This window comes from Aspergillus flavus, chromosome 4 (genome assembly GCF_009017415.1).
Source record: "Aspergillus flavus chromosome 4, complete sequence".
Classification (NCBI taxonomy): domain Eukaryota; kingdom Fungi; phylum Ascomycota; class Eurotiomycetes; order Eurotiales; family Aspergillaceae; genus Aspergillus; species Aspergillus flavus.
In genome coordinates this window covers 4,242,813-4,263,098 of record NC_092405.1, presented here as the reverse complement: position 1 = coordinate 4,263,098, position 20,286 = coordinate 4,242,813, and the positions used below count along the sequence as shown (strand labels likewise).

Genomic DNA, 20,286 nt, shown 5'->3' with positions numbered 1-20,286 from the left:
AGCTGCATCCCAACCACCCCTGAGATACAATTGAGCGAGAATTGTCCCTTTAAATATTCACTGCATATATTATAACCACCACGCGAACAGCATATCCCCACGTTAAACATCTATCGCATCCTCCGCTGGCGGTGAAACAATGGCCGCCGACGATTCCGTGTCGCAGTCGCAACTCTCGACCTCCGCATCGTCCCTTTCGCCTTCGAAGATCTGCTCAAAAACCTACAAGAAAGCTTCTCAGCTCTATTTAACTCGTCGGTTACAAGAAACGCTTACCACTCTTGAACCCATCCTCACAACCAGTCAGACAAATGACGACCAATATGCCAACGGTAACGAGTCACTACCGCCGATTGCTATGGCTCAAGCTTCGGTGAGGATCAAAGTTTGGAATCTATACATCACACTGCTGAGCGCCATACTTGATCTTGGACCCGAGGAAGGGAAAGCAACGTTCGGCCAGAAAGAGTGGAAGGCTATCTCCACCAAAGTGCGCGAAGGCGAAATCTGGGAGACAGTTGTTCAGACGGGTTATAAAGGCCGCGAGGGCTCAGTCGATGCGGAAGTCGTATATAATTTGTTAGTAACCCTCACCTCGGTTTATGTCTGGTTCAATTGTGACTAACTATGGGGCAGAGCGACATTGCTACTGAACCATTCTCCTTCCCAGAAGCTCAATCAGCAGCGACTCGAGCACTACCTATCATCATATGGTCAACCAAATCTGGACATTGCCGAGCATATGCAGAACTCTCCCAGTCAACAATCTAAGGCCCGAGTTAATGGCGGCACCGACACGCCGAGGGATCTGACCTCTCGAGTTAGGATAATTGAGCTTTTCACCCTCCATGTTCTTCCTAGGAACGAAGAATGGGACTATGCAAGTGAATTCATCAACTTTAGTGAGGTCCTCGATGAAGAGCGAAAAGAGATGTTCTTGCAAACTCTCGACGGGCTCAAGGAAGAGAGGGAGCAGGGCGAACTGCGCGCTGCAGCCCTTCAGCGGGAGAAGGACGCCCAGCTAGAGAGAGAAATGCAGGAAGCGGAACGCCAAAGAGCAGAGGAAGAGGCCGCTGCTGCTCAGCACTCTCAGAAGGGACATACCCGCGATAACAGTGAGGTGGATTACGGCATTGAGAAGACCAACCCGAACGGGAGTGTCAAGAGCAGAGGGAAGGGCGAGAAGCAATCCGGTAGCAAGGCTAATTCGTCGTCCAATCGAACCAATACTCTTTCGCCCACTGGTTCGAAGAAGAGACCGGAGAAGCCTGTATCCCGGCCCGGACAAACGCGAGCGTTGGCAAACGTATTACGCAATCTGTTGCGATATATCTCGAAGACGGTCGCCGGCAACCCGATGTCATTCGCCCGGACGCTGTTATTCTTGCTGGGGCTCTTGGTGGCTCTGAGCAGGCAAGGCGTGCGGGAACGGCTCCGAAGAATCACCGGAGCTGGATGGCAGAAAGTCAAGGGAACCGTCGGAATGGGTGTGAAAGTGAGCTACATTTAGGTGCACATTTTTAGTTTTTTCTATTACCCATGGTCGCTGCCCTACGGGCTAAACATGAGCGTTCATACGGGCGTCTGGTGGAAACCTAGACTGGATTTCTCCGCCGATGTTATATAGGATTATTTCTTCTCCTTTGTAAATTTACCTACAAGACTTACATGCGATTCCGAACAGATTTATAAGACAATAACCACGACTTCAAAATTAATCTATCGAAATAAAAACGACTCACCACTGTCCGTCCATGCCTGATCTTTCCTAAAAAGTTCACTATATCACCAGCACTCGTCACTTCATCTTTGCCAAAGCAGACCTCACAACCGTCGACACCCTCCTTTCCACCCCGAATAGCACTCCACCGCCGAAACAATTACACAAAACAATGTGCACCACATATCTGCTCAATTCTACACATCAAATCCGGCACGGACGTCCTCGCTTTAACATACAAGTCAACCGGCATCCACATAGCGTACAACAACAAGATCCCCAAACCCGAACAGAAACACACAACAATAGTCTTCTCCCTCGGAGTCCACCAAGACTGGAGTAGACCGCAGCCCGGAATCTATCATTATACTGGCTAGTTAGAGATATGAGGTAGAGAATACAATCCGGTATGGCGTTTACTGTACGGAGTACGGAGATAGATAACAGAAGCAAACATACAATACAGACCCGATCTTCGGAACAGATGATTTTCCCCAGAACGCTCGCCGTTTTGTGGGGGCTATGTCCACCGTACTAGCTCTTAATGCTAAGTGTAGGAGCATGCTGAGACCCAATTGCTTAAACACATCCTTGTACATATATGATAGATTATCCCAGCCAGACCTTCAGGGCTTGAATTCAGCCGTATTCGGAATATGAGCAACAGTTCAACTAGCCGTGCTGAACGGACTCGGCAAATTCGCAATCAACACTTCCACTAGCGCTGCTGTGTCCTTTCCATCACTCTATGTGATGTGATAGTCAGACATATCCTGCCAACACGGCCTGGGCAATGAGATCGTACGGATTAGCAACATAAATAACATAGACGACGGCCAGGAACAAGCTCAGAACGACGAGAACCGAGATAGCCTGGGCGGGGATTCAGTTAGTGAAGGTGTTTCTGGGGCAAGAGGCTGAATCCCGAGCCGAAGAAGAAGAACGCCAATGCGCCGTAGAGAATGATACAATCGGATCGGATAACGCCGTCGTTTTTGGCGACGTTCGGGAAGTACCTAGTAGGCCAGGATGTCGACGATGCCGATCCCGATGAGGAGGGTTGGATTGGGAATCTACTGGTTACGGGCCGTGTGTGCTGGCTGCCCAGTCATTGCCGGTTTCGTATTGACTCGTTCTGAAGATAAGGTATGCGGAGACAGGGGTTCATATTGACTGTCAGGGTTTACATTGGGTTGATTGAGAGGTACCAGCCCCTTAACGTGGCATTTGGCCCTTGTGTGCAGGTTGGTTAGTGTGAAGATAGTTTAAGGTAGTGTAAAATCTGATATCCAGCTGAAAGTCTCGAATGCGAATCTCAACTATACGAACGGCGCTAAGCACTGGTAACTTGGACTCATGATTTCCCATTCTCATGTCTGATAGTTCAGTAGGGCTGGTCTGCCATGATGAAAGCACTAGCTGCCTGGTTTAATACGGTGCCTAAGATTCGTGGCTTTCAGGCCCCTAATTAATGTACCTGATATTTCCATATCCATGTTATCCTGGGCTGGGATGGGATTGCATTTAGCTGCCCATTCCAATCACTGCTTGAACCTGACCCTGCAGCTACATATCGCAGGGATCGTTAGAGGTATACATGGAGCTGGAGCTCCGTTCTAGCATACCATCAGTGAATAATCAACTTCCCATGAAAATGATGAAAGGTGCTATGAGAACACGAACAATGCAGAGTAATCATATGCTACAATGCATTCAACTTTCATGTGAAAGTTGTATAAACAATTCTGTGTCGACCCTGAAACGTGAAAGTCTTGGGACCGTAGATCCATCAAAGTCGTATAGATCGCAAGGGATAAATAGTCAGGAGGCGGGGATAAAACATGTACCGCGACAGGGCTGACGAAATAAATCTACAGCCGCTTCAATTTTACCCCCCGAAGAAGAAGAGATCACGAAGAAGCAAGGAAATCTTATCCTTGAAGCCTTCTGGCCCTGAAAAATACCTACCCCTCCTGATCGACCAGTTCACTAATGCAGAGAGACTTTAATTCTTGGTACCTGGTGGCCTGGCCTTCAAGGTATGAGAGACATAGTAGGAGCCCCGTCGGATAAGAACTGAGAAGGGTAAAAGCCTCGGCTGAACGAAGCTCTCGTCTTGGCCCGACATCTCCCGTGACGATGGCTTTAGTACGGGGTTTAGTCACGAGACTCCAACCCCAGGTTGTCTTACTAGTAGTACTTGGTAAGGTATCAATCACAAGCATTTCTGGAGCCAAAAGGCACACTTAAGTCACTGATCCTGCCAGGTGACGACGGCAGGTTAATTATCAGTGGCCAGAAGGTCTCGTTCAGCATGTGAAGGACTGACTGGCTGAAGACATTAGGGTTGGTTCCGTCGTGTCATTGGTGCAGGGTGATGAGGTCACACTCTGGGGGAACCGCACTTGGCTTGACAGCGAACTGCGGAAGAAGTTGCTTCTAGTCATTATCCGATGCCTCGGGATGACATCTTCACGTACTATATGTGTCTGGCAGGCTTTGTAGGAGGGCACGACCAACGGGGGGATGAGAGAAAGAAAGCATATCTATAAAATAGCCCAAGAAGGATTGTCGATTGTACTTTATTCCGCCTCTACCTTGTCGCTTGGACTCTCTTCTCTCCGCGAATCCGTTTAGTGGTGATTCGGTTGAATCGCGGGTATCTTCCGCTCGTCCAGAGAGCTTGCCTCCGCTTCCCCGTCAGAGCTCCTCCACGGCCGGTTCGCTGTAACAAGAAGCCTAAAAAGAAAGCCGCCACTTGACCCGAGCCCGTTTAATGATCCCCATTCCCGAAAATTATCTATTGTTATTTCTAAATCCTTTTAACCCCAGAGTGTGTGGCCCCCCTTTCTCTATCCACCAATTTAAATACCCTGTGTCAGTTGTGCCGAGGGACGTAGTGGCTATACTTCCGTAACTCCCCGTATTTTAAAGGTCAACCTGTGAAGGTCCGATATCGTCGATATTCTTTTCTTTAAGAAAAAAAAGTCATCCCTGGCGCTCGATTGACGATTGAGTCATTCTTCCTCTCGACCTCCTTTATCTTCAGTCCTTCTTCCTTCTGCGTGCTGTTGTTCTCCCCATACCGTCGCATTGACCTAGACAACTATACCCCCTCATTGGAAGGGTGTCGCACCTCAATTGACTCGATAACAATTCAATAATTGCACAAACACAATCGCCCACCATGTCGACGAAGAGTGCGCAAGGCAATGGCAATGGCAATGGCAATGGCAAGAAGCCGGCTTCTGCGGCTGTGAACTTGATCGGTAGGGCTCATTTTGTCCAACTAAAAGGTCGCACGTGCTAACCTGTGAAACAGCTGGTGGTGGTGCCGGAATGATGGAGGCGCTCGTATGTCATCCTCTAGGTACGGGAACATCCAATTCGAGATTTATTGAGAGGCAATGGCTCACTGTCATGGTTAGATACCGTTAAGGTCCGGATGCAGCTTTCGCGGCGCGCCAGAGCCCCGGGTGTAAGTTTTGACTTCCACCATGCACCCTCTACCTCAGCTAATAGCGTTTCCGCCATATAGGTAAAACCCCGCGGGTTTGTTGCCACTGGTGTTGAGATTGTGAAGAAGGAGACTGCTCTGGGTCTCTATAAGGGTCTAGGAGCTGTCCTGGGAGGTATCATTCCGAAAATGGCAATCCGTTTCACCTCCTATGAGTGGTACAAGCAAATGCTTGCGGACAAGGAGACAGGACATGTCACAAGCAAAGCAACTTTCCTTGGTGAGTTTATGCACATCACCTCGTGTTCTACTGCCCGAAAAAACTGACAAGATTCATTCAAACAGCCGGTCTATCTGCTGGTGTCACCGAAGCTGTGGCGGTCGTCAACCCTATGGAAGTCGTCAAGATTCGTCTGCAAGCACAGTATCATAGTTTGGCCGATCCTCTTGATGCGCCCAAGTACCGCAGTGCCCCGCATGCACTTTTCACCGTGATCAAGGAAGAAGGGTTCATCGCTCTTTACCGTGGTGTCTCCCTGACAGCCCTCCGACAGGGAACAAACCAGGCCGCCAACTTCACTGCATACAGCGAGCTGAAGGCTGCGCTCCAGAGATGGCAGCCCGAGTACGCCGATACCCAGCTCCCATCTTACCAGACGACCGTGATCGGATTGATCTCTGGTGCCGTCGGTCCCTTCTCCAACGCCCCCATCGACACAATCAAGACGAGACTGCAGAAGACCCGCGCCGAGCCCGGCCAATCAGCTGTATCACGTATCATGGCCATCGCCAACGATATGTTCAAGCAAGAAGGTGCACGTGCTTTCTACAAGGGTATCACACCTCGTGTGATGAGAGTGGCTCCTGGTCAGGCCGTCACCTTCACCGTGTACGAATTCCTCAGAGGCAAGCTGGAGAGGTCCAACTGGGCCTTCGTGGGAGGCAAATTCGAGGAGTAAATTTGGCACCCCTGGAGGGAGTGGCCGCGGCGTGTTCTCGAAAGCATTTGATACCATGAGCATGGTGGCGTTTTCGATTGCAATGCGATCTCTGCATCATCAGTACATATCATCGTCGTTATCTTCTGGGCTTTTTGACGGCCGTTCAGATCTGATCCTATAGCGTGGACTGTACATAGTTCTTTTTTCTTCTTCTGTTAGTTTCGTTGTTATACCTTTTCCTATGTTCAATAATTGAAGATATTAGACAAATTCAGGACCAGGTTGCCTTGAATCGAATGAGTTAAGACCAATTGTTTGTAAAATAGGATAGGTAAATGTCGCCGTAGACTCCCACGAAGGACCTTGAAACTAAGACCAACGCTAAGACCCCACTTGTCCAAGCACACCGCTTCTGACTTCCCCTCAGCAGACTCCAGAACAACAAACAACGCCGCAGCCCGGTTGACAAGTCTCATCTACACAAGAGAGCAGGCTACGGCTGGTGTTCGTTGAAAATGCAGTCAGGAATTTCGGGTAAGCAGCCATACTGCAGGGTCTGCATACTATGATCACCATAAAGCGTGCCCCGCGGCTCTCTACTGGACCGAAGTATGCACAGGAGACACTAACAATCATTTATATTGATTAGTCTCCTCGGAGCTACATGATGCCTTCAATAACTTCGCCTCGGACTCATCAATCTTCTGCCTCCCGGTGAATATCACCGCTGAGAGTCTGACTCCCCTTTCGCCAATCCCCTTCTCCTCTCCGGGTGCCTTCTACCCCTCTCTCTCCCAGCTCTCCTCCGTCCTTCAGCCGAAAACCCCCATCTACCTTCTTCTTCGTCGTCCGGAGTCGGGGTCTTCGTCTCTCGTTGCCTTGACCTACATCCCCTCCAATGCTCCGGTGCGCGCCAAGACTCTTTTCGCCTCTACCCGTGCGACGCTGGTTAGGGAACTAGGCAGCGAGAAGTTTGCCTCGACTGTCTTCGCGACTGAAGAGGATGAAGTTGTGGGCCAGGAGGCATGGAAGGAGAGAGATGCCGAGAAGAACGACTCTAGCAAGAGCCGTTCTCAGCGCGAGGAGCTGATGGGTGAGAAAGAGCGGGAGTTGGAAGCCGTCCGGAGAGCCGAGGATGAGGCGAGAAGTGGCACCCCCGGTAGGGACATCGGAATCGGGGGTTCCTTTGCTAGAAGAAATGGTGGCATCGGAGCACCATCCAGCTTGCAGTACAAGATGCCTGTGGATGACGAGGCGAAGAATGCTTTGGCAAGTCTGCAGCCGGGTGACTTGGTGCAGCTGGTAAGTACATGTGAAGGGCGAAGAAATTCCGACTTGGTGAAGGCTTTGATTGAGTGCTAACTCTACTTTCCCCTAAATACAGGCCATTGATATTCCAAAGGAGACATTCGTCCTTGCTGGGGTAGAGAACGGGACTGTTCCTAGCTCCGTCGAGTCGCACATCTCCTCATCTTCCCCACGTTATACATTTTATCATTATCCCGACACTGACGTGGTAATCTTCGTCTATACTTGCCCGTCAGGTTCGTCGATCAAGGAACGTATGCTATATGCTAGTTCCCGGATGTACGCCCTCCAACTGGCCGAGGACCAAGGCCTGAAGATTTCTAAGAAGGTACGAATTCATGTCGTGAGTAGATGTTTGATTGAGGCAAGTTTAACGATGAATGTGCAGATCGAAGCATCTTCGCCAGACGAGATCACAGGCGACAGGCTGCAGGAGGAAGTGAGCCCGCCACAAAACGACGGACTCAACCGTGGATTCGCAAGACCGAGAAGACCCGGCAGGTAGAGCGGGGCTATCTTCCAGCCCCCTAGATTGCTATTTCTCCATCATCTCTCTTCTTCTGTAATTAAGTTATCTTTTGGAGTTGCCCGACACAGCGGAATCCTTGGCGTATCGCTCTAGCAAGGGGCAGGACCGTAGAACACGGAATAGTCGATTCCACCATAGACTCGAACCGGACACTACCAACAAGCGGTGAAAGTAACCATCGCGCGGGGTCAATGATTTCGAAAACTTTTCTTTTGGTAAAATAAGTCCGTCCTCGAACTTCCCAGGTTTATAATCTTCGGACAACCGTCTCGATCCTTCTCTAATCGCGTACATTCAAAGCAGTAGAAAGCATCACTGATTCCCTCGCCACCGCAAACGATACACTTGTTCTGGTAGTTGCCGAAAGAGCACTCATCGCAGATCCGAACGAGAGTCGTGGGGCGCACGTAGGAATCGCACACGGGGCATTTACCGTCGCACTTGTCGCACAGTCGACCGATAGAGATTCCCGGCTGCTTGCGGCACATAACGAGATCGGGGTGATGGCGAGACATGGCGACTTAAAAGGACGTGACAAATGTAAAAGCTCAAGTGGTTAACAGCGAATGGAGAAACTCTGAGTGAGGAATATTGCTCGCGAAGAAAACCTCAATTGCAACGATTTGTAAAGGTCTAGCAAGCGTTGTAGGACAGAGGAAGTTATGAATCTGACCGAAGGCGTTGGAGAAGACGAAGGAAAGGGAAGAAGTTTCCATGCGGAACTCTCCATATCAGGAATGTGGTCCGTGCGTAGACAGGACACGGGAGGCCCGCCCGTTCATATCGCGATACCGAGTAGTTTTCATAGGATTGATTCTGCAGATCTGAGTAGTCGGCTTTACCGCAGTTTGTCTACACCGTCTATTTCATACTTACCGTATAATCGATAGCCGATACCATCCACTTGTTATTCCCCACCTATTTTAGCGTGTTTGTGTTGGGGCGCGTTTCACTTCTTTGAAACAGACAGATATGGCTGAAGGGTAAGCGGTCAAATCTATACAGTTCCGAGACAGCTGCTGACAGTGTACATGAGTAGGACACTCGCATCGGCAGTTGTACTGCCCGAACAGGACAACCTCCCCCCATCCCCGGATGCTGGTTTGAAGCGAAGGAATTCCGTTGCAGAAGCCGACTCGGAGAGCAAACGCCGTCGCCTTAGCTCACAACAAGATCACACGGGCGACCGATCACCTGCGGAGCGCAAACAATCTTCTCCAGATGGAGCGGAACGCAAGCCGGAACGGAGACCCGGCCGAGGTGGACGTGAGGAGGAACGCAAGCGTGGACAACGTCTATTCGGTGCTTTACTGGGGACGCTTTCGCAGAGCTCGACTTCGGCGGCTCAGAAGCGGCGTGCGGATATTGAGCGGAGACAACAGGATAAGCTTAAGCTGCAGGATGAAGAGTATGGCGAGTTGAAGAAGAAGAGACGGGAGGAACGGATCGCTATCCGGAAGAAGGAGCAGAGACTCTATGAAGAGGAATCGGTAGGTTCCCTTGGATTGGGATATTCATCTGCTCTTTAGTTCAGGGCTGACAAGCGGATGATCATTTACAGATGCGCACGCGACACTCGAATCTACTGGCAATGTCCCATTTTCTGAAGACAAGAACTGAGCCTGTATTAGTATGTCTACCTGTCTTGCCTACAACCCTGGATTCAGCTAACAGTGTCTCTACAGTACTATAAGCCATGGCAGCTTCGGTCCGGAGATGAAGCGATCATACGTGAACAGGTTGAAGAAGCGGAAGCCACAGTTGCCCGGGAGGTCGCAGAATTCGAGGCGCGTTATCCAGCTCGCGAAGAGGACACTTCGAAGAAACAAGACGAGGTTACTCAAGAAGACCGTGACCAAGCCCCTGAACCCGAAGCAGAATTCAAAGAGAACAAGGATACAACCCATGAGACTGGCGCGGTAGGTGCTGAGACTAACCATAACAGAGACTCTGAAGCTGCTCCATCTGATGCTACGGCTATTAATAATAACAATATACCTATCAATAATGACCACGCAGACGTCCATCGAGGCGCTGAAGATGACGGTGGCGAGGTTGTCGAGGATAAGGAGGATACAGTGATTTACTGAATGCTAGGCGATACCAAACTTGTTTTTCGTTGGCTCTCATTTTTTCTTTATTTATTTTTTTCTTAACACCGACTTTTATGTACGTATGTGAGCTATCATTGGGAGGAGTCTCCTGCATCTAAGGCATCGTACATTAACGGACACAACCGAGGCTATCGATTATCCCGCGACTTAGCGGCATTGGCTCTGAAGATCACTACAAATCATATTCTCATATGACGGTTGACAACGCCTTCCATCAGACTAGTCTTCCAAGATCCCCTCAACATTTCCTCATACTAGTGCCCAACCCTTAGCCTGTAGCCTCATTTTTCCATACATCAGCATTGGTTCACGTGACAGACAGCTGGCGGGGGTCTCCATACAGCTCTATAAATAAAAGAAAAAGTCGGTATGCACAGGATGACCTGACCAAGAAATTTTCCCTCTGCTTTTCACGGGTGTCGTTGTTTCTTTACCTTGCATTAACCCGTGAAACTGTACAATATTTAGCCCTTGCGTTGCAATCATGATCGTTGATAAGATCCATGTAACCGGCGATCTCCGAGTTGAGCGCCGTTTCGCTGATATCAACGGCAAGACATATGGTATGCGGATATCCTTTTTCCAGGGCCTTGAACCTGAGCTAGATATGAGAGTCTAAGGTTCTTGCTTCCCTGGATATACGATTCTCCAAACCTTATTAGTTGATGGGGGATATAAAAGCTGATGATATATGTTCCCGCAGGTTATCTCTACAGTGAGCCCGATACAGGCGTATGTAGAGCGACTATTTTTCTTGTACGTGAAATACTGGCATCACAAATTGTCGTTGCAAACAACGCACAAGACAAAGAGGAAAACAACCGAAGACTAACTCACATTTTAGCTTCATGGCTTCCCGGACCTGTCAATGGGATGGCGGTATCAGATTCCCATGCTGACGGATATGGGTCTGAGGGTCATTGCGCCAGACTGCCTAGGATACGGGAGGACGGTAGGCACCAGAACGCCAATTGCCGGGGGGCCATACCCGGTATATCGACAATACAACAATGCTAACAATGCTGATAATAGGACGCCCCAGAAGATCCACATCATTATTCTCACAAAAGTTGCGCCAATGACATCAAAGAACTCGCGTTCCAGCTTGGTATTCCGAAGATCATTGTCGCCGGACATGATTGGTATGTACATGCTTCTCCTCGGGCCTCAATTGTCGGTCTAGACATTGACGTTAAAGTTGCTAAATCTCGATGTATATAGGGGCGCCGCTCTCGCATACCGTGTAGCCCTCTGGCACCCAGAACTAGTAACACACATCATCACCGTCTGTGTACCATACGCCGCGCCAACGAGGCGATACTTTCCCCTCAAAGACATGGTAGAAAAAATAACGCCTCATTTCTATTACCAACTACAGTTCATCAGTGGAGAGCTGAATAAATACGTTGAAACCAAAGAAGATATCAAAAGATTCCTCTCCGCAATGTACGGCGGGCGGACCCCTGAAAACGAAATGGCGTTTGATGCAGAATTGGGCATTCTGCCCGATAAGTTGGCGCGTGTACTTCCCTCGGAGTTGTTAAGCGAGGAAGTAAGTTATTTCCAGTCTATTCCTCAACCAATAAACCCAGGTCGGTTATACTGATAAAGTTTCCAGGAACTCGAATACTATGCGGAGGAGTTCTCGAGGAACGGTTTCCATGGTCCATGTACGCTACCCTGGTATTCATCAATCAAGTTAAAAGTTAAAAACGACTAACAAGCGACATCTAGTTAATTGGTACCGAACCCGGGAAATCAATTACAAAGAGGAAGTTGCCATCCTTAACAAACGTATCACTGCTCCCGTGCTATTCATCCAAGCTCTCCGCGATACGGCTCTTCCGGCACATCTCGGTAGGGGAATGACCAAGACTATTCCCCATATGACCTTCAAGCAGATCAATACCTCTCATTGGGCGCTATGGGAGAAGCCAGAAGAGGTCAATGAGATAATTGCGTGGTGGTTAGATGAGGTTGTATTCCGTGACCCGAGGATGTTTAAGTTGTGATGGGTTTCGATATAGAGATGCAGACGCTGGTGCGCTGTATATATTTGTAGTGTTCTTCGTATGACTTGTTTTACTATCTTTTGATTGTTTGCTATTTTATGCTTGAGAACGGTGTCCTGACTATGTGCATTAATTACCGTTTTATTTGTGGATTGTTCAAAATTGTATGGTTTGGATCATGTTTCGATGATGCTTGATGTTTCATTATGTGTATTGACTAGAGGAGCATTAATTTGACAGGCACAGTACAATAATACACGGAAGCATGTTAAACAAAAAAAAAAAGAAAGAAAAGAAAAAAAGAAAGGGGCGTAATCCCTCAAGGCATCAGACTGTAAGTCAATATCACAGTCGCAGATAGTCATCAATAGTTGAACACTTCGGTCTCAATTTGACATCCAACCTTCTCCAAACGGTCAATGAATTCCTGGCCCAAGGTAGCTGGAGTTACAAGGCCACAACGGGAGACTTTCTTCACTTTCTCTTCGTTCTCCAGAATAGTCATGGCTGCCTCTGCCAGCAAGAGTCCGGTGAAAACATACATCGTTCCATCGTATTTCAGCTTGCCAAGTGCACGCTTAGGATGCGGCGTGTCTTGATCAGCTGTCGCCACAGCACGGTATACCAGCCGGTCATTGACTGAGTCCTCCATGCGGGGTCCACTACCGGGCGCATAGATATATTTCTTCAAGAGCCACCGAACCGGGGGCAGGAGCAAAAGCAACAAGCCGGTGACGAAGGCAAAATGAAGTGCGACACCAATGAGCACGTTCCTCACCCTAAGAAACTGTCTGAAATGGAACCGACGCCCGTAGAACTCTGGCATCAGTGTACTACTCCGATGCACGATAGTAATGTCGGCGATTGCTGTTGGAGCAGTGGTGAGAGTGCCCATATCACGGACTGAGCGGACTCCCAGCACCTTTTCCGCGAGTGGTTCGCTGGGGATAGACTTGGGTGGCGAGGATGCGGCCAGCGCAAACGGGTCTGCTGCTTTGAGTATATCGAACAATGAGAGGGTATCAAACATAGTCATGATTGTGGCGAGAGTACCACCACTTGCACCGGAGGACCTGGAACATAATTAGCACTATGTATTCGGTAAAGTGGTCAAAGAGCGGCTGACATACTTCAGTTCATCTATTGCGCACGTAACTTCCTTAGTGTCGCAGGAAAGTTCCTCACGTATACGCTTAACAAGGGCCCAAGACAACATATCTGCAGGTGCACTCTCGACGCCAACAGAGGGAATTATCTATAACAGTCAGGGAATCAATATATGAGAACAGGGAATAAGGAGATGACACGCACTATAGCACCATTAGACTTGGCAGTTTCATGGTATTTTTCAATGATACTTTTGATCCAGGGCGTTTCTCCAGTGCTACACAGATTAGCCATAGCGTCCAGCGCCTGACTGTAATGATTTACTTACACATCAAGATAATGTGTTCCGTTGCTAGCGCAAGCTTCGACTACAGGAGTGGAGTACAGGTGATATGGCCCAACGCAGTTAAGAAGTACACGGCATTTCTGAGCCAGTGAGTGCAATTCCTCCCGATTGAGCTGCACAGCCAGAATCTCTAATAGGAGGTCAACAATGTTCGCTGTTCTCACGGTAGTACAGATTCATGTAGTACCTGGTTCGACGCGATCGGGGTTCAGATTCTTGAGTTCTTTGGCAACATCTCCAACCTTCTGGAGCGAACGCCCTGCTAGAGCCCATTTTAGGCCCGTGGGAAAGTTCTTAACAATGTGCTCTGCACAAAGTCGACCCGTGTAACCAGTCGGGCCCAGAAGGATCAGGTCGAACTCCCTCTTAGACTCCATTGTCAGAGGTAGGGAGAATGCACCGGTAATTGAGATTGGATGGATTACACAGACAATTAGATAAAGTATGTATTCTTCAAACAATTAAGGACACAGGATCTACTAGTAGTCGCGTAGATACACATAGCTTAAGCATAGTTGCCCAGTGACGTGAAATGATCGCCTCGGCCGTGAGACTAACCAAAAGTAGAATGGGGTCATTTCACGTTCATGTGACTAGGGCGGCGAAGAATTGTTCGGCAGTATTAAGTACGGGATAGTCTTATGATGAAGAATATTGTACAGCCTTTATATCCAGTGCTCAATTAAAAAGGCATACATGCATAGCATCACACAGGTATCAGTATTGACTTGATAACATAATGTGGCAAGGGTCCAGTGACTACTACTAATGTGCGAGGACATTTGGTTGCGTTGAATCCCCTCTTATGTCATGCGGGCCAGACTAGCGGATTTTGGTGCAAAATTTAGATAAGATAGAAAATGTAGAAAATTGGCACGAAAATTGGAATTGAGAGAGTCTATGAATGCTTTGAGCTCAGAATGACTTTCAGTGGAGACATACTTCTCATTTTTATCTTTTGTCTCAATATAAGGTAGTATTTAGAAAATCTATTCGTTTTCCTTAGTAGTTACTGGTGGAGGTTTGCCCTGTGAATTGTTCATAGTTCGCAAAGATGTTCATCACGTGATAAAGCCAAGACTTGAACCCTAAGCGAGCCTGGACACCCACAACCGCTTCCACTTGAAAGCCTCAGTCTCGATTTCGACTTACCGCACTGTATCCATCTTCGACCTCAACAGCTGCACGGAGACAAGATGACCAAGCGCACTAAGAGTAAGTGCTCTATCCTAGAGAAATACGCCTAATAGATAACTGGAAAATAAATCGAGACTAACATACTATTCCAGAGGTCGGTATCACGGGTAAATATGGTACCAGGTATGCTCTTGCGCCCTTTCGCCTAGAAATCGATATGAAGCCGATCGCGTTCCTATTCCGCACGATTAAATGAAGGATTCGAAATCGAGCTTTCGACGAATTGGACAATGTATTGACGACATGATTTAACAGATACGGTGCCTCCCTGCGTAAGCAGGTGAAGAAGATGGAAGTGTCCCAGCACGCCCGCTACGTCTGCACCTTCTGCGGTAAGAACACCGTCAAGCGCCAGGCTGTTGGTATCTGGGAGTGCAAGGGTTGCAAGAAGACCGTCGCCGGTGGTGCCTACACCGTCTCGTAAGTCGAGCCACATCTTTTTTTTTTTCAATGGCCACGGGAGCAGTTCGTACTGGGCTGTGTACCGTGTGGTGAAGAAGTATGTGGGACGAATACTGATCGATCATTGTGCTACAGCACCCCCGCCGCCGCTGCCACCCGCTCCACCATCCGTCGTCTCAGGGAAATCGCGGAGGTTTAAGTGTCACGATGGGATTTTCTTTATCTTACGTTTGAAATAAAAAATAGCGAAATTCAAGATCTGGAAAGCTCCCAAGGGCTCCTCGTTACGAATACCCAGCCATTATCTGGAACGAATGGTGCTTAACCAATAGACACAAATATAACCCGTGATTCAGGTCTTCTGCAAATAGGACTACGTATCAGCCATTCCACATCAGCCTTGTCTGCTTCCTCTACCGCTTTTTCATTCGTATCACACTGGATCTTTATTTCGTTCACGACCACTCTCGAGTTTTGCATACATGTGACCATGTTTTCTGATGGCACAGGATTGCTCAAATACAAGTGGAGTAAACTCGTGCGCCCAACGAGATAAGCGTGCGGAGTAGGCCATCTATCTTTCGATCGTTTGTGTTTCTTGCCTATGCGCCTTTCCTCCCCGATTCTGCGTCTAAATGTAGCATTTCGCTTTACCCCTGTTAAGATTAAGGTTTTGACAATAGAATTGCCCTCCTTGTCCAAGCACCGAGACCGGAGTACCTTCGGGTCAATCAACCTACCGTTTCGATCTACATGTATTCAGCACCACGAGATGCTTTGAAGATGCTTGTGAACAAGCTCTGGTAATATCAAGTTTGATCGCATTCTGGTTAATCTCCTTTCCAATTCTACCGGAGCAGGTTTACGTTACACAGGCGGTCTGATCGTAAGAAGGAGAAGAACAACAAGAGAGAGAGAGAGAGATAGAAAACTAAAAAAGAGGGGCGTGTCTCATAGTTGGGATGCAAGGGCACATTTCCTCAGCTACAACTACTCTATCGTCAGAGTCGGCAACCTTGAGGGCTGCGCCCAAAGTGCCTCGTCCGATTTTCCTGAATAATGATTCGCCTGGCGCGTGGTAGGTCACGTTGATGGCCAGACTGTTTTGCGTTAGACCGAATTTTAGGTCCACCTTCAAAAGGCCGGTTGCTTTCTCCCCACATCACTCGACCTGCTCCCTCTCCCTTCTCCTTCCACTCCTCTGCCTTTTATCCCTTTCTGTGAGCTGCTCTTCATGCCTTCTCTTAGCTTCCCTGCAGATAGTCCTGGCACAGAACCCTCTGTTAATGTCCGACACTTGTATTGTGTGTTTAGGAGACCTTGGCGAAAGCGCCAGCGATCCTCTTGCCGTCTCCGCCGAGGCCGCGCCAAGACTTGATGTTCAAGTAAATGGCAGGTCGACCGACACCTCCGTCAAGGCAGATGGTGTGGATGGCAGTGAGGATTCTGGTCAGATCGCCCAGTTGCTCCCCTGTGGTCATATCTTACATAACAATTGTCTGAAGCCCTGGGTTGAACGAGCGAACAGTTGTCCAATATGCCGCCGCAGCTTCAACGTTGTGGAGCTCAGTGACCGAATCGGAGGTATGTTTCTCAGTCACTACCTACCCCCCGCCCCTCCCCGGCCTTCAATTTTATGTATTTTATTGTGCAGTTGAATGATTATATATACTAATTGAATGGCTTATTTGTCACAGGTCCCGTACTCTCCTCCTATGCTGTGCAGGACCGCGTTCAAGTTGCGGATGTCGATCCTTCGATGGTGATAGAGTACATCGAGGAAGACGATCTTGCCGGATTCTCACCTTGTCTTATTTGCGGAGATTCTGATAACGAAGAGTTTCTCCTTCTATGTGATGGGTGCGATGCCCCCTCGCATACGTACTGCCTCGGGCTTGATACTGTCCCGTCTGGGCCTTGGTACTGTTCAAGATGCGAGACCCAACGTGCTCGAGCGCTGTCCCCCGACAGTGCGGACAGGTCATCGCGCGCTCAGGACCGGCGCGGTCGCCGTACGAGGGCACAACAGCGGCAGCTACAGAGCCGTAGTCAGATGAACTCCCTTCACTGGGCTCGGGTATGGCAGTCCGTTTGGGATCACCTTAACCTGGACTTGGATTTTCCGTTTGATGATGATAGGGCTGCCGAGCGTGTCCGGCAGCAACAACGACGGGAAGAAGCCAATCAGCGAGAATTTCGAGCTTGGCAGCGTCGTTTTGAAGTTGCAGAGCGACAAGGAGGTAGTAACCGCTTCAGGGATACGGCTGCCTTACTCGATATTGAGGCTCCGCGACCATCGCGGCCACGTGTACCGAGGGAGCCAACACCTGAGCCTGAGTCTTTGGAAGAGATGAGGGCGTGGAATGCTTTTGAAAGGGCTCGTGAGATCGAGAATGATCCTAGTGCGGCCCGGAAAAGAAAGGAACCGACAATGTCTCCCTCTCCAGAACCCACCGAGCCTGAACGGAAGCTAAAGCGTCCACGAACCCGCAGAGCTGAAGACTTAGCAGCCTTGGCTACACAGAATGGCGAGTCTTCCAGGGCTGCTGGTGTCCAGGCTTCCGCTCGAATCAACGCGGAAACCTCAAGCGAACCAAGCTTCCTTCAGTCTCTGTTGAAAGAAGTCGAGGACGCTTCAAACGACACTACTTCTCATGGGAATTCTGCCCAAGTTTCGGTTGCAGCAACTGACCATGCTACTCCTGGGCCTTCTTCCCCATCAATTTCGCCCGTGCCATCTAACCACTCCTCACCCCGCCTATCCTCCACGACACCCCCACCTCACCCAAGGAGTAGGCCGATATCCCCACTACAGCTCGTGACGCCCACTCATCCCTCGTCGCCACCGTTTTCGCCCGATGTCTCTCCAACCTTCTCTACAGAAATTACACCGTCACAGGGGTTCTCAGACAACACCCGACGCCGTATTCCAAGGGCAGCATATCGCTCGAATTTATTGAGGGCGAACGACAAATCTCCGAGCCGGCCCAATCTATCCTTAGCGGTCAAGACTGATATACAGAAACTAGTCAGTACAGCCTTGAAGCCGTACTATCGTTCAAAGACTGTGTCAAAGGACGAGTACACCGAAATCAATCGTAATATATCCCGAATGCTATATGAACAAGTGGGCGACGTTGAAACCATTGGAGCTGATGCGAAGACCGACTTGGAGACTACTGCGAAGGAGCAGGTTACCAAGGCTATCGATGCCTTGAAACAGAGACATAAGATGGAGGACAACGACCCTATTGATGATAGTTCTTGATCCCTAATTCTGGACAGAATTTAGCATTTCCCGGCGTTTACAGCGATATCATGGTTCTACTGAAATGAGAGCATCCGTTCGGCGTTCGAGCATGATCTTTAGCGAGCTTACACATGTAGGATGCGTTTGGATACCCAGGAAATGGGAGTCACTGGTTTTGGACTTCACACGTGGCGGGTATACACATTTATAGCAACATCTTTTATTCTTTTATGTCTTATAATAGGCGCCAACACTATCATTGCTAGCGACACATAGCAGCTATACATGAATAAAGAACCGGAGCTGGTTTTCCAATAATTGCAGTCTTTAATAAGTAAAGGACACACATAAGTAGAGCTCCATAAAGATGACAGTAGCAACCATGGTCGACTTCTTCCAGACCAGAGAAGCTTTGATGTACTGGTACCACACACTACCTCTGGCACCAGCCGCAGTGCTTCGGGTAATTTTAGTCCCTATCACACCGCCATTATCGCCGGGCACTCGTCACAGGCCAAGTTGTCAATCAGAGTCTTAACTGGCTGCTTCTATCAATAAATCCAAGTAATATGGACAAGGATGGGACATATGCAGCAGAGTAGAGCCTATGCCATACCCAGAACCTCAAATCACCTTTAGTATGACGCGTCACGGTCTTCTGCCCGTAACAACACCTACTAAGAATAACAATGCCAATAACCCTAGTTTTACTACTAGTCCTCTGCATGTTTCAGGCGTCCAAGCAAGTCACCAAGGTAGATTACCTCCATTTATATCATTCTACTTAGATAATGTCTAGTGTTTCTGATACAATTTGGATATAAAAAAGCCCCCCTTTCTCCACTCTCCTTCGTAATTTGTTAGTCTTCAAGATGGAATGAAACTATGCTAGTCCGCATTTGTGACTAAGTTGTCTTGAAGGTTCCTGTGGTGAGGTTAGTGTCGTGCTGTGTACGGAGTACTGTAGCTAGGGTCCAGTGCCGCTTTTCTGAACTTATCATCTGGGAGTGTTCTTTCATGTTGAAGCTCTTACTGGACCGGGCGTACTCCGAGTTTAATCCAGGGATTCTCTCTGACATTTTCTCGTATAATTTACTGTCGCTCAATAGTCAGGAGCCGAAATAAACTATTACCCCTCGAGTAGTTCAGTGATTATGATGCAGATAGAATCTGCGTAGTTTCAGAGATATTAGTACATACATACGGGAGTAGATCCGTACTACGATTAGTATCAACAAGAATATATAGTTTGCGGGCTAGACTAACCGTGAAGACCGGAAATACCCCGTAACAATAGTGAGCCCCATTTCATTTCGATATTGAATTCTGGAATTCTACCATCGCAGATCAAATAGATGGAATATTCGAAATCCAATCTCTAGTAATAAAAAAAGTTCCTATCCTATGCCATCCCAATGGTCATGCATAGGGTTATGTACGAAAGTGGCTTCGAGAAATGTAGCACAGATACAGCGATATGTTTGAGACATAACTAAATACGAAAGAGGGAGGATATTCTGCATAGGTACTTATACAATGCAAACCCAGGGCTGTCACTTTTTTCAAACCTGAGGCAGCGGCTTAGCCATAACACCTAACACCACACACAACGGTGATGCAGCACGCCATTGGAACATATCAGATATAATTTTTCCTGAGTTAAGCAGATCGGCAGCTCGGCGCCAACATGACTCGATCTAAAACTCCCATAGGCTGATAAGCCAACACAGATGACTAAAAGAAATGTGAAAGTTCCTACACCGTATGTCGTTGGCTGGTTTTGCGGTATGAGTGCATCTGATGCGCGAGCACGTGTCGGACGTCGGACATCAAACAATGTATAACGCGAGATGAAACTGAGACATACTAATAGGATCACGATATATCAACAAGAAGAGGTCAA

At 48.5% G+C, this 20,286-nt stretch overlaps 10 protein-coding genes across 10 annotated transcripts; 7 read left to right on the top strand and 3 right to left on the bottom strand.

The window, feature by feature from the left end:
• Positions 1 to 139: 139 nt before the first annotated feature.
• On the top strand, positions 140 to 1,510 carry F9C07_10315 (uncharacterized protein; the record flags this gene model as incomplete). Its single annotated transcript, XM_041292422.1, has 2 exons — positions 140 to 579; positions 637 to 1,510. The coding sequence occupies 2 exons, from the start codon at positions 140 to 142 to the stop codon at positions 1,508 to 1,510; spliced, it is 1,314 nt and encodes a 437-aa protein (XP_041146829.1).
• A 3,397-nt stretch (positions 1,511 to 4,907) lies between these two features.
• On the top strand, positions 4,908 to 6,136 carry F9C07_2203315 (tricarboxylate carrier protein; the record flags this gene model as incomplete). Its single annotated transcript, XM_071509554.1, has 4 exons — positions 4,908 to 4,989; positions 5,125 to 5,198; positions 5,259 to 5,457; positions 5,523 to 6,136. The coding sequence occupies 4 exons, from the start codon at positions 4,908 to 4,910 to the stop codon at positions 6,134 to 6,136; spliced, it is 969 nt and encodes a 322-aa protein (XP_071366713.1).
• Positions 6,137 to 6,633: 497 nt separating this feature from the next.
• On the top strand, positions 6,634 to 7,931 carry F9C07_10317 (putative actin monomer binding protein; the record flags this gene model as incomplete). The annotated part of the gene is made up of 4 exons (XM_041292420.1): positions 6,634 to 6,652; positions 6,768 to 7,420; positions 7,503 to 7,754; positions 7,815 to 7,931. The coding sequence occupies 4 exons, from the start codon at positions 6,634 to 6,636 to the stop codon at positions 7,929 to 7,931; spliced, it is 1,041 nt and encodes a 346-aa protein (XP_041146827.1).
• A 212-nt stretch (positions 7,932 to 8,143) lies between these two features.
• Positions 8,144 to 8,470, bottom strand: F9C07_10318 (PHF5-like protein; the record flags this gene model as incomplete). Its single annotated transcript, XM_071507380.1, has 1 exon — positions 8,144 to 8,470. One exon carries the CDS (start codon positions 8,468 to 8,470, stop codon positions 8,144 to 8,146), a length of 327 nt encoding a protein of 108 aa, XP_071366712.1.
• A 457-nt stretch (positions 8,471 to 8,927) lies between these two features.
• Positions 8,928 to 10,045, top strand: F9C07_10319 (putative nuclear protein SDK3; the record flags this gene model as incomplete). Its single annotated transcript, XM_041292419.1, has 4 exons — positions 8,928 to 8,938; positions 8,995 to 9,445; positions 9,517 to 9,585; positions 9,641 to 10,045. The coding sequence occupies 4 exons, from the start codon at positions 8,928 to 8,930 to the stop codon at positions 10,043 to 10,045; spliced, it is 936 nt and encodes a 311-aa protein (XP_041146826.1).
• A 254-nt stretch (positions 10,046 to 10,299) lies between these two features.
• On the top strand, positions 10,300 to 12,263 carry F9C07_1593143 (soluble epoxide hydrolase). Its single transcript, XM_071508239.1, has 7 exons — positions 10,300 to 10,632; positions 10,773 to 10,825; positions 10,914 to 11,021; positions 11,102 to 11,211; positions 11,291 to 11,621; positions 11,688 to 11,739; positions 11,804 to 12,263. Exons 1-7 carry the CDS (start codon positions 10,554 to 10,556, stop codon positions 12,079 to 12,081), a joined length of 1,011 nt encoding a protein of 336 aa, XP_071366711.1. The 5' UTR covers positions 10,300 to 10,553; the 3' UTR covers positions 12,082 to 12,263.
• Positions 12,264 to 12,445: 182 nt separating this feature from the next.
• F9C07_2068117 (Saccharopine dehydrogenase-domain-containing protein) lies at positions 12,446 to 13,911 on the bottom strand (the record flags this gene model as incomplete). The annotated part of the gene is given in 5 exon segments (XM_071508731.1): positions 12,446 to 13,154; positions 13,212 to 13,336; positions 13,393 to 13,498; positions 13,517 to 13,688; positions 13,722 to 13,911. The coding sequence occupies 5 exon segments, from the start codon at positions 13,909 to 13,911 to the stop codon at positions 12,446 to 12,448; spliced, it is 1,302 nt and encodes a 433-aa protein (XP_071366710.1).
• Positions 13,912 to 14,730: 819 nt separating this feature from the next.
• F9C07_10322 (60S ribosomal protein eL43) lies at positions 14,731 to 15,332 on the top strand (the record flags this gene model as incomplete). Its single annotated transcript, XM_041292417.1, has 4 exons — positions 14,731 to 14,749; positions 14,824 to 14,854; positions 14,987 to 15,151; positions 15,269 to 15,332. The coding sequence occupies 4 exons, from the start codon at positions 14,731 to 14,733 to the stop codon at positions 15,330 to 15,332; spliced, it is 279 nt and encodes a 92-aa protein (XP_041146823.1).
• A 960-nt stretch (positions 15,333 to 16,292) lies between these two features.
• Positions 16,293 to 18,701, top strand: F9C07_2159953 (PHD Zn-finger protein). The gene is made up of 2 exons (XM_041292416.2): positions 16,293 to 16,717; positions 16,831 to 18,701. Exons 1-2 carry the CDS (start codon positions 16,420 to 16,422, stop codon positions 18,399 to 18,401), a joined length of 1,869 nt encoding a protein of 622 aa, XP_041146822.1. The 5' UTR covers positions 16,293 to 16,419; the 3' UTR covers positions 18,402 to 18,701.
• Positions 18,702 to 19,288: 587 nt separating this feature from the next.
• F9C07_10324 (uncharacterized protein) lies at positions 19,289 to 19,873 on the bottom strand (the record flags this gene model as incomplete). Its single annotated transcript, XM_071507383.1, has 4 exons — positions 19,289 to 19,308; positions 19,417 to 19,455; positions 19,650 to 19,761; positions 19,823 to 19,873. The coding sequence occupies 4 exons, from the start codon at positions 19,871 to 19,873 to the stop codon at positions 19,289 to 19,291; spliced, it is 222 nt and encodes a 73-aa protein (XP_071366709.1).
• Between the last annotated feature and the right edge of the window lie 413 nt (positions 19,874 to 20,286).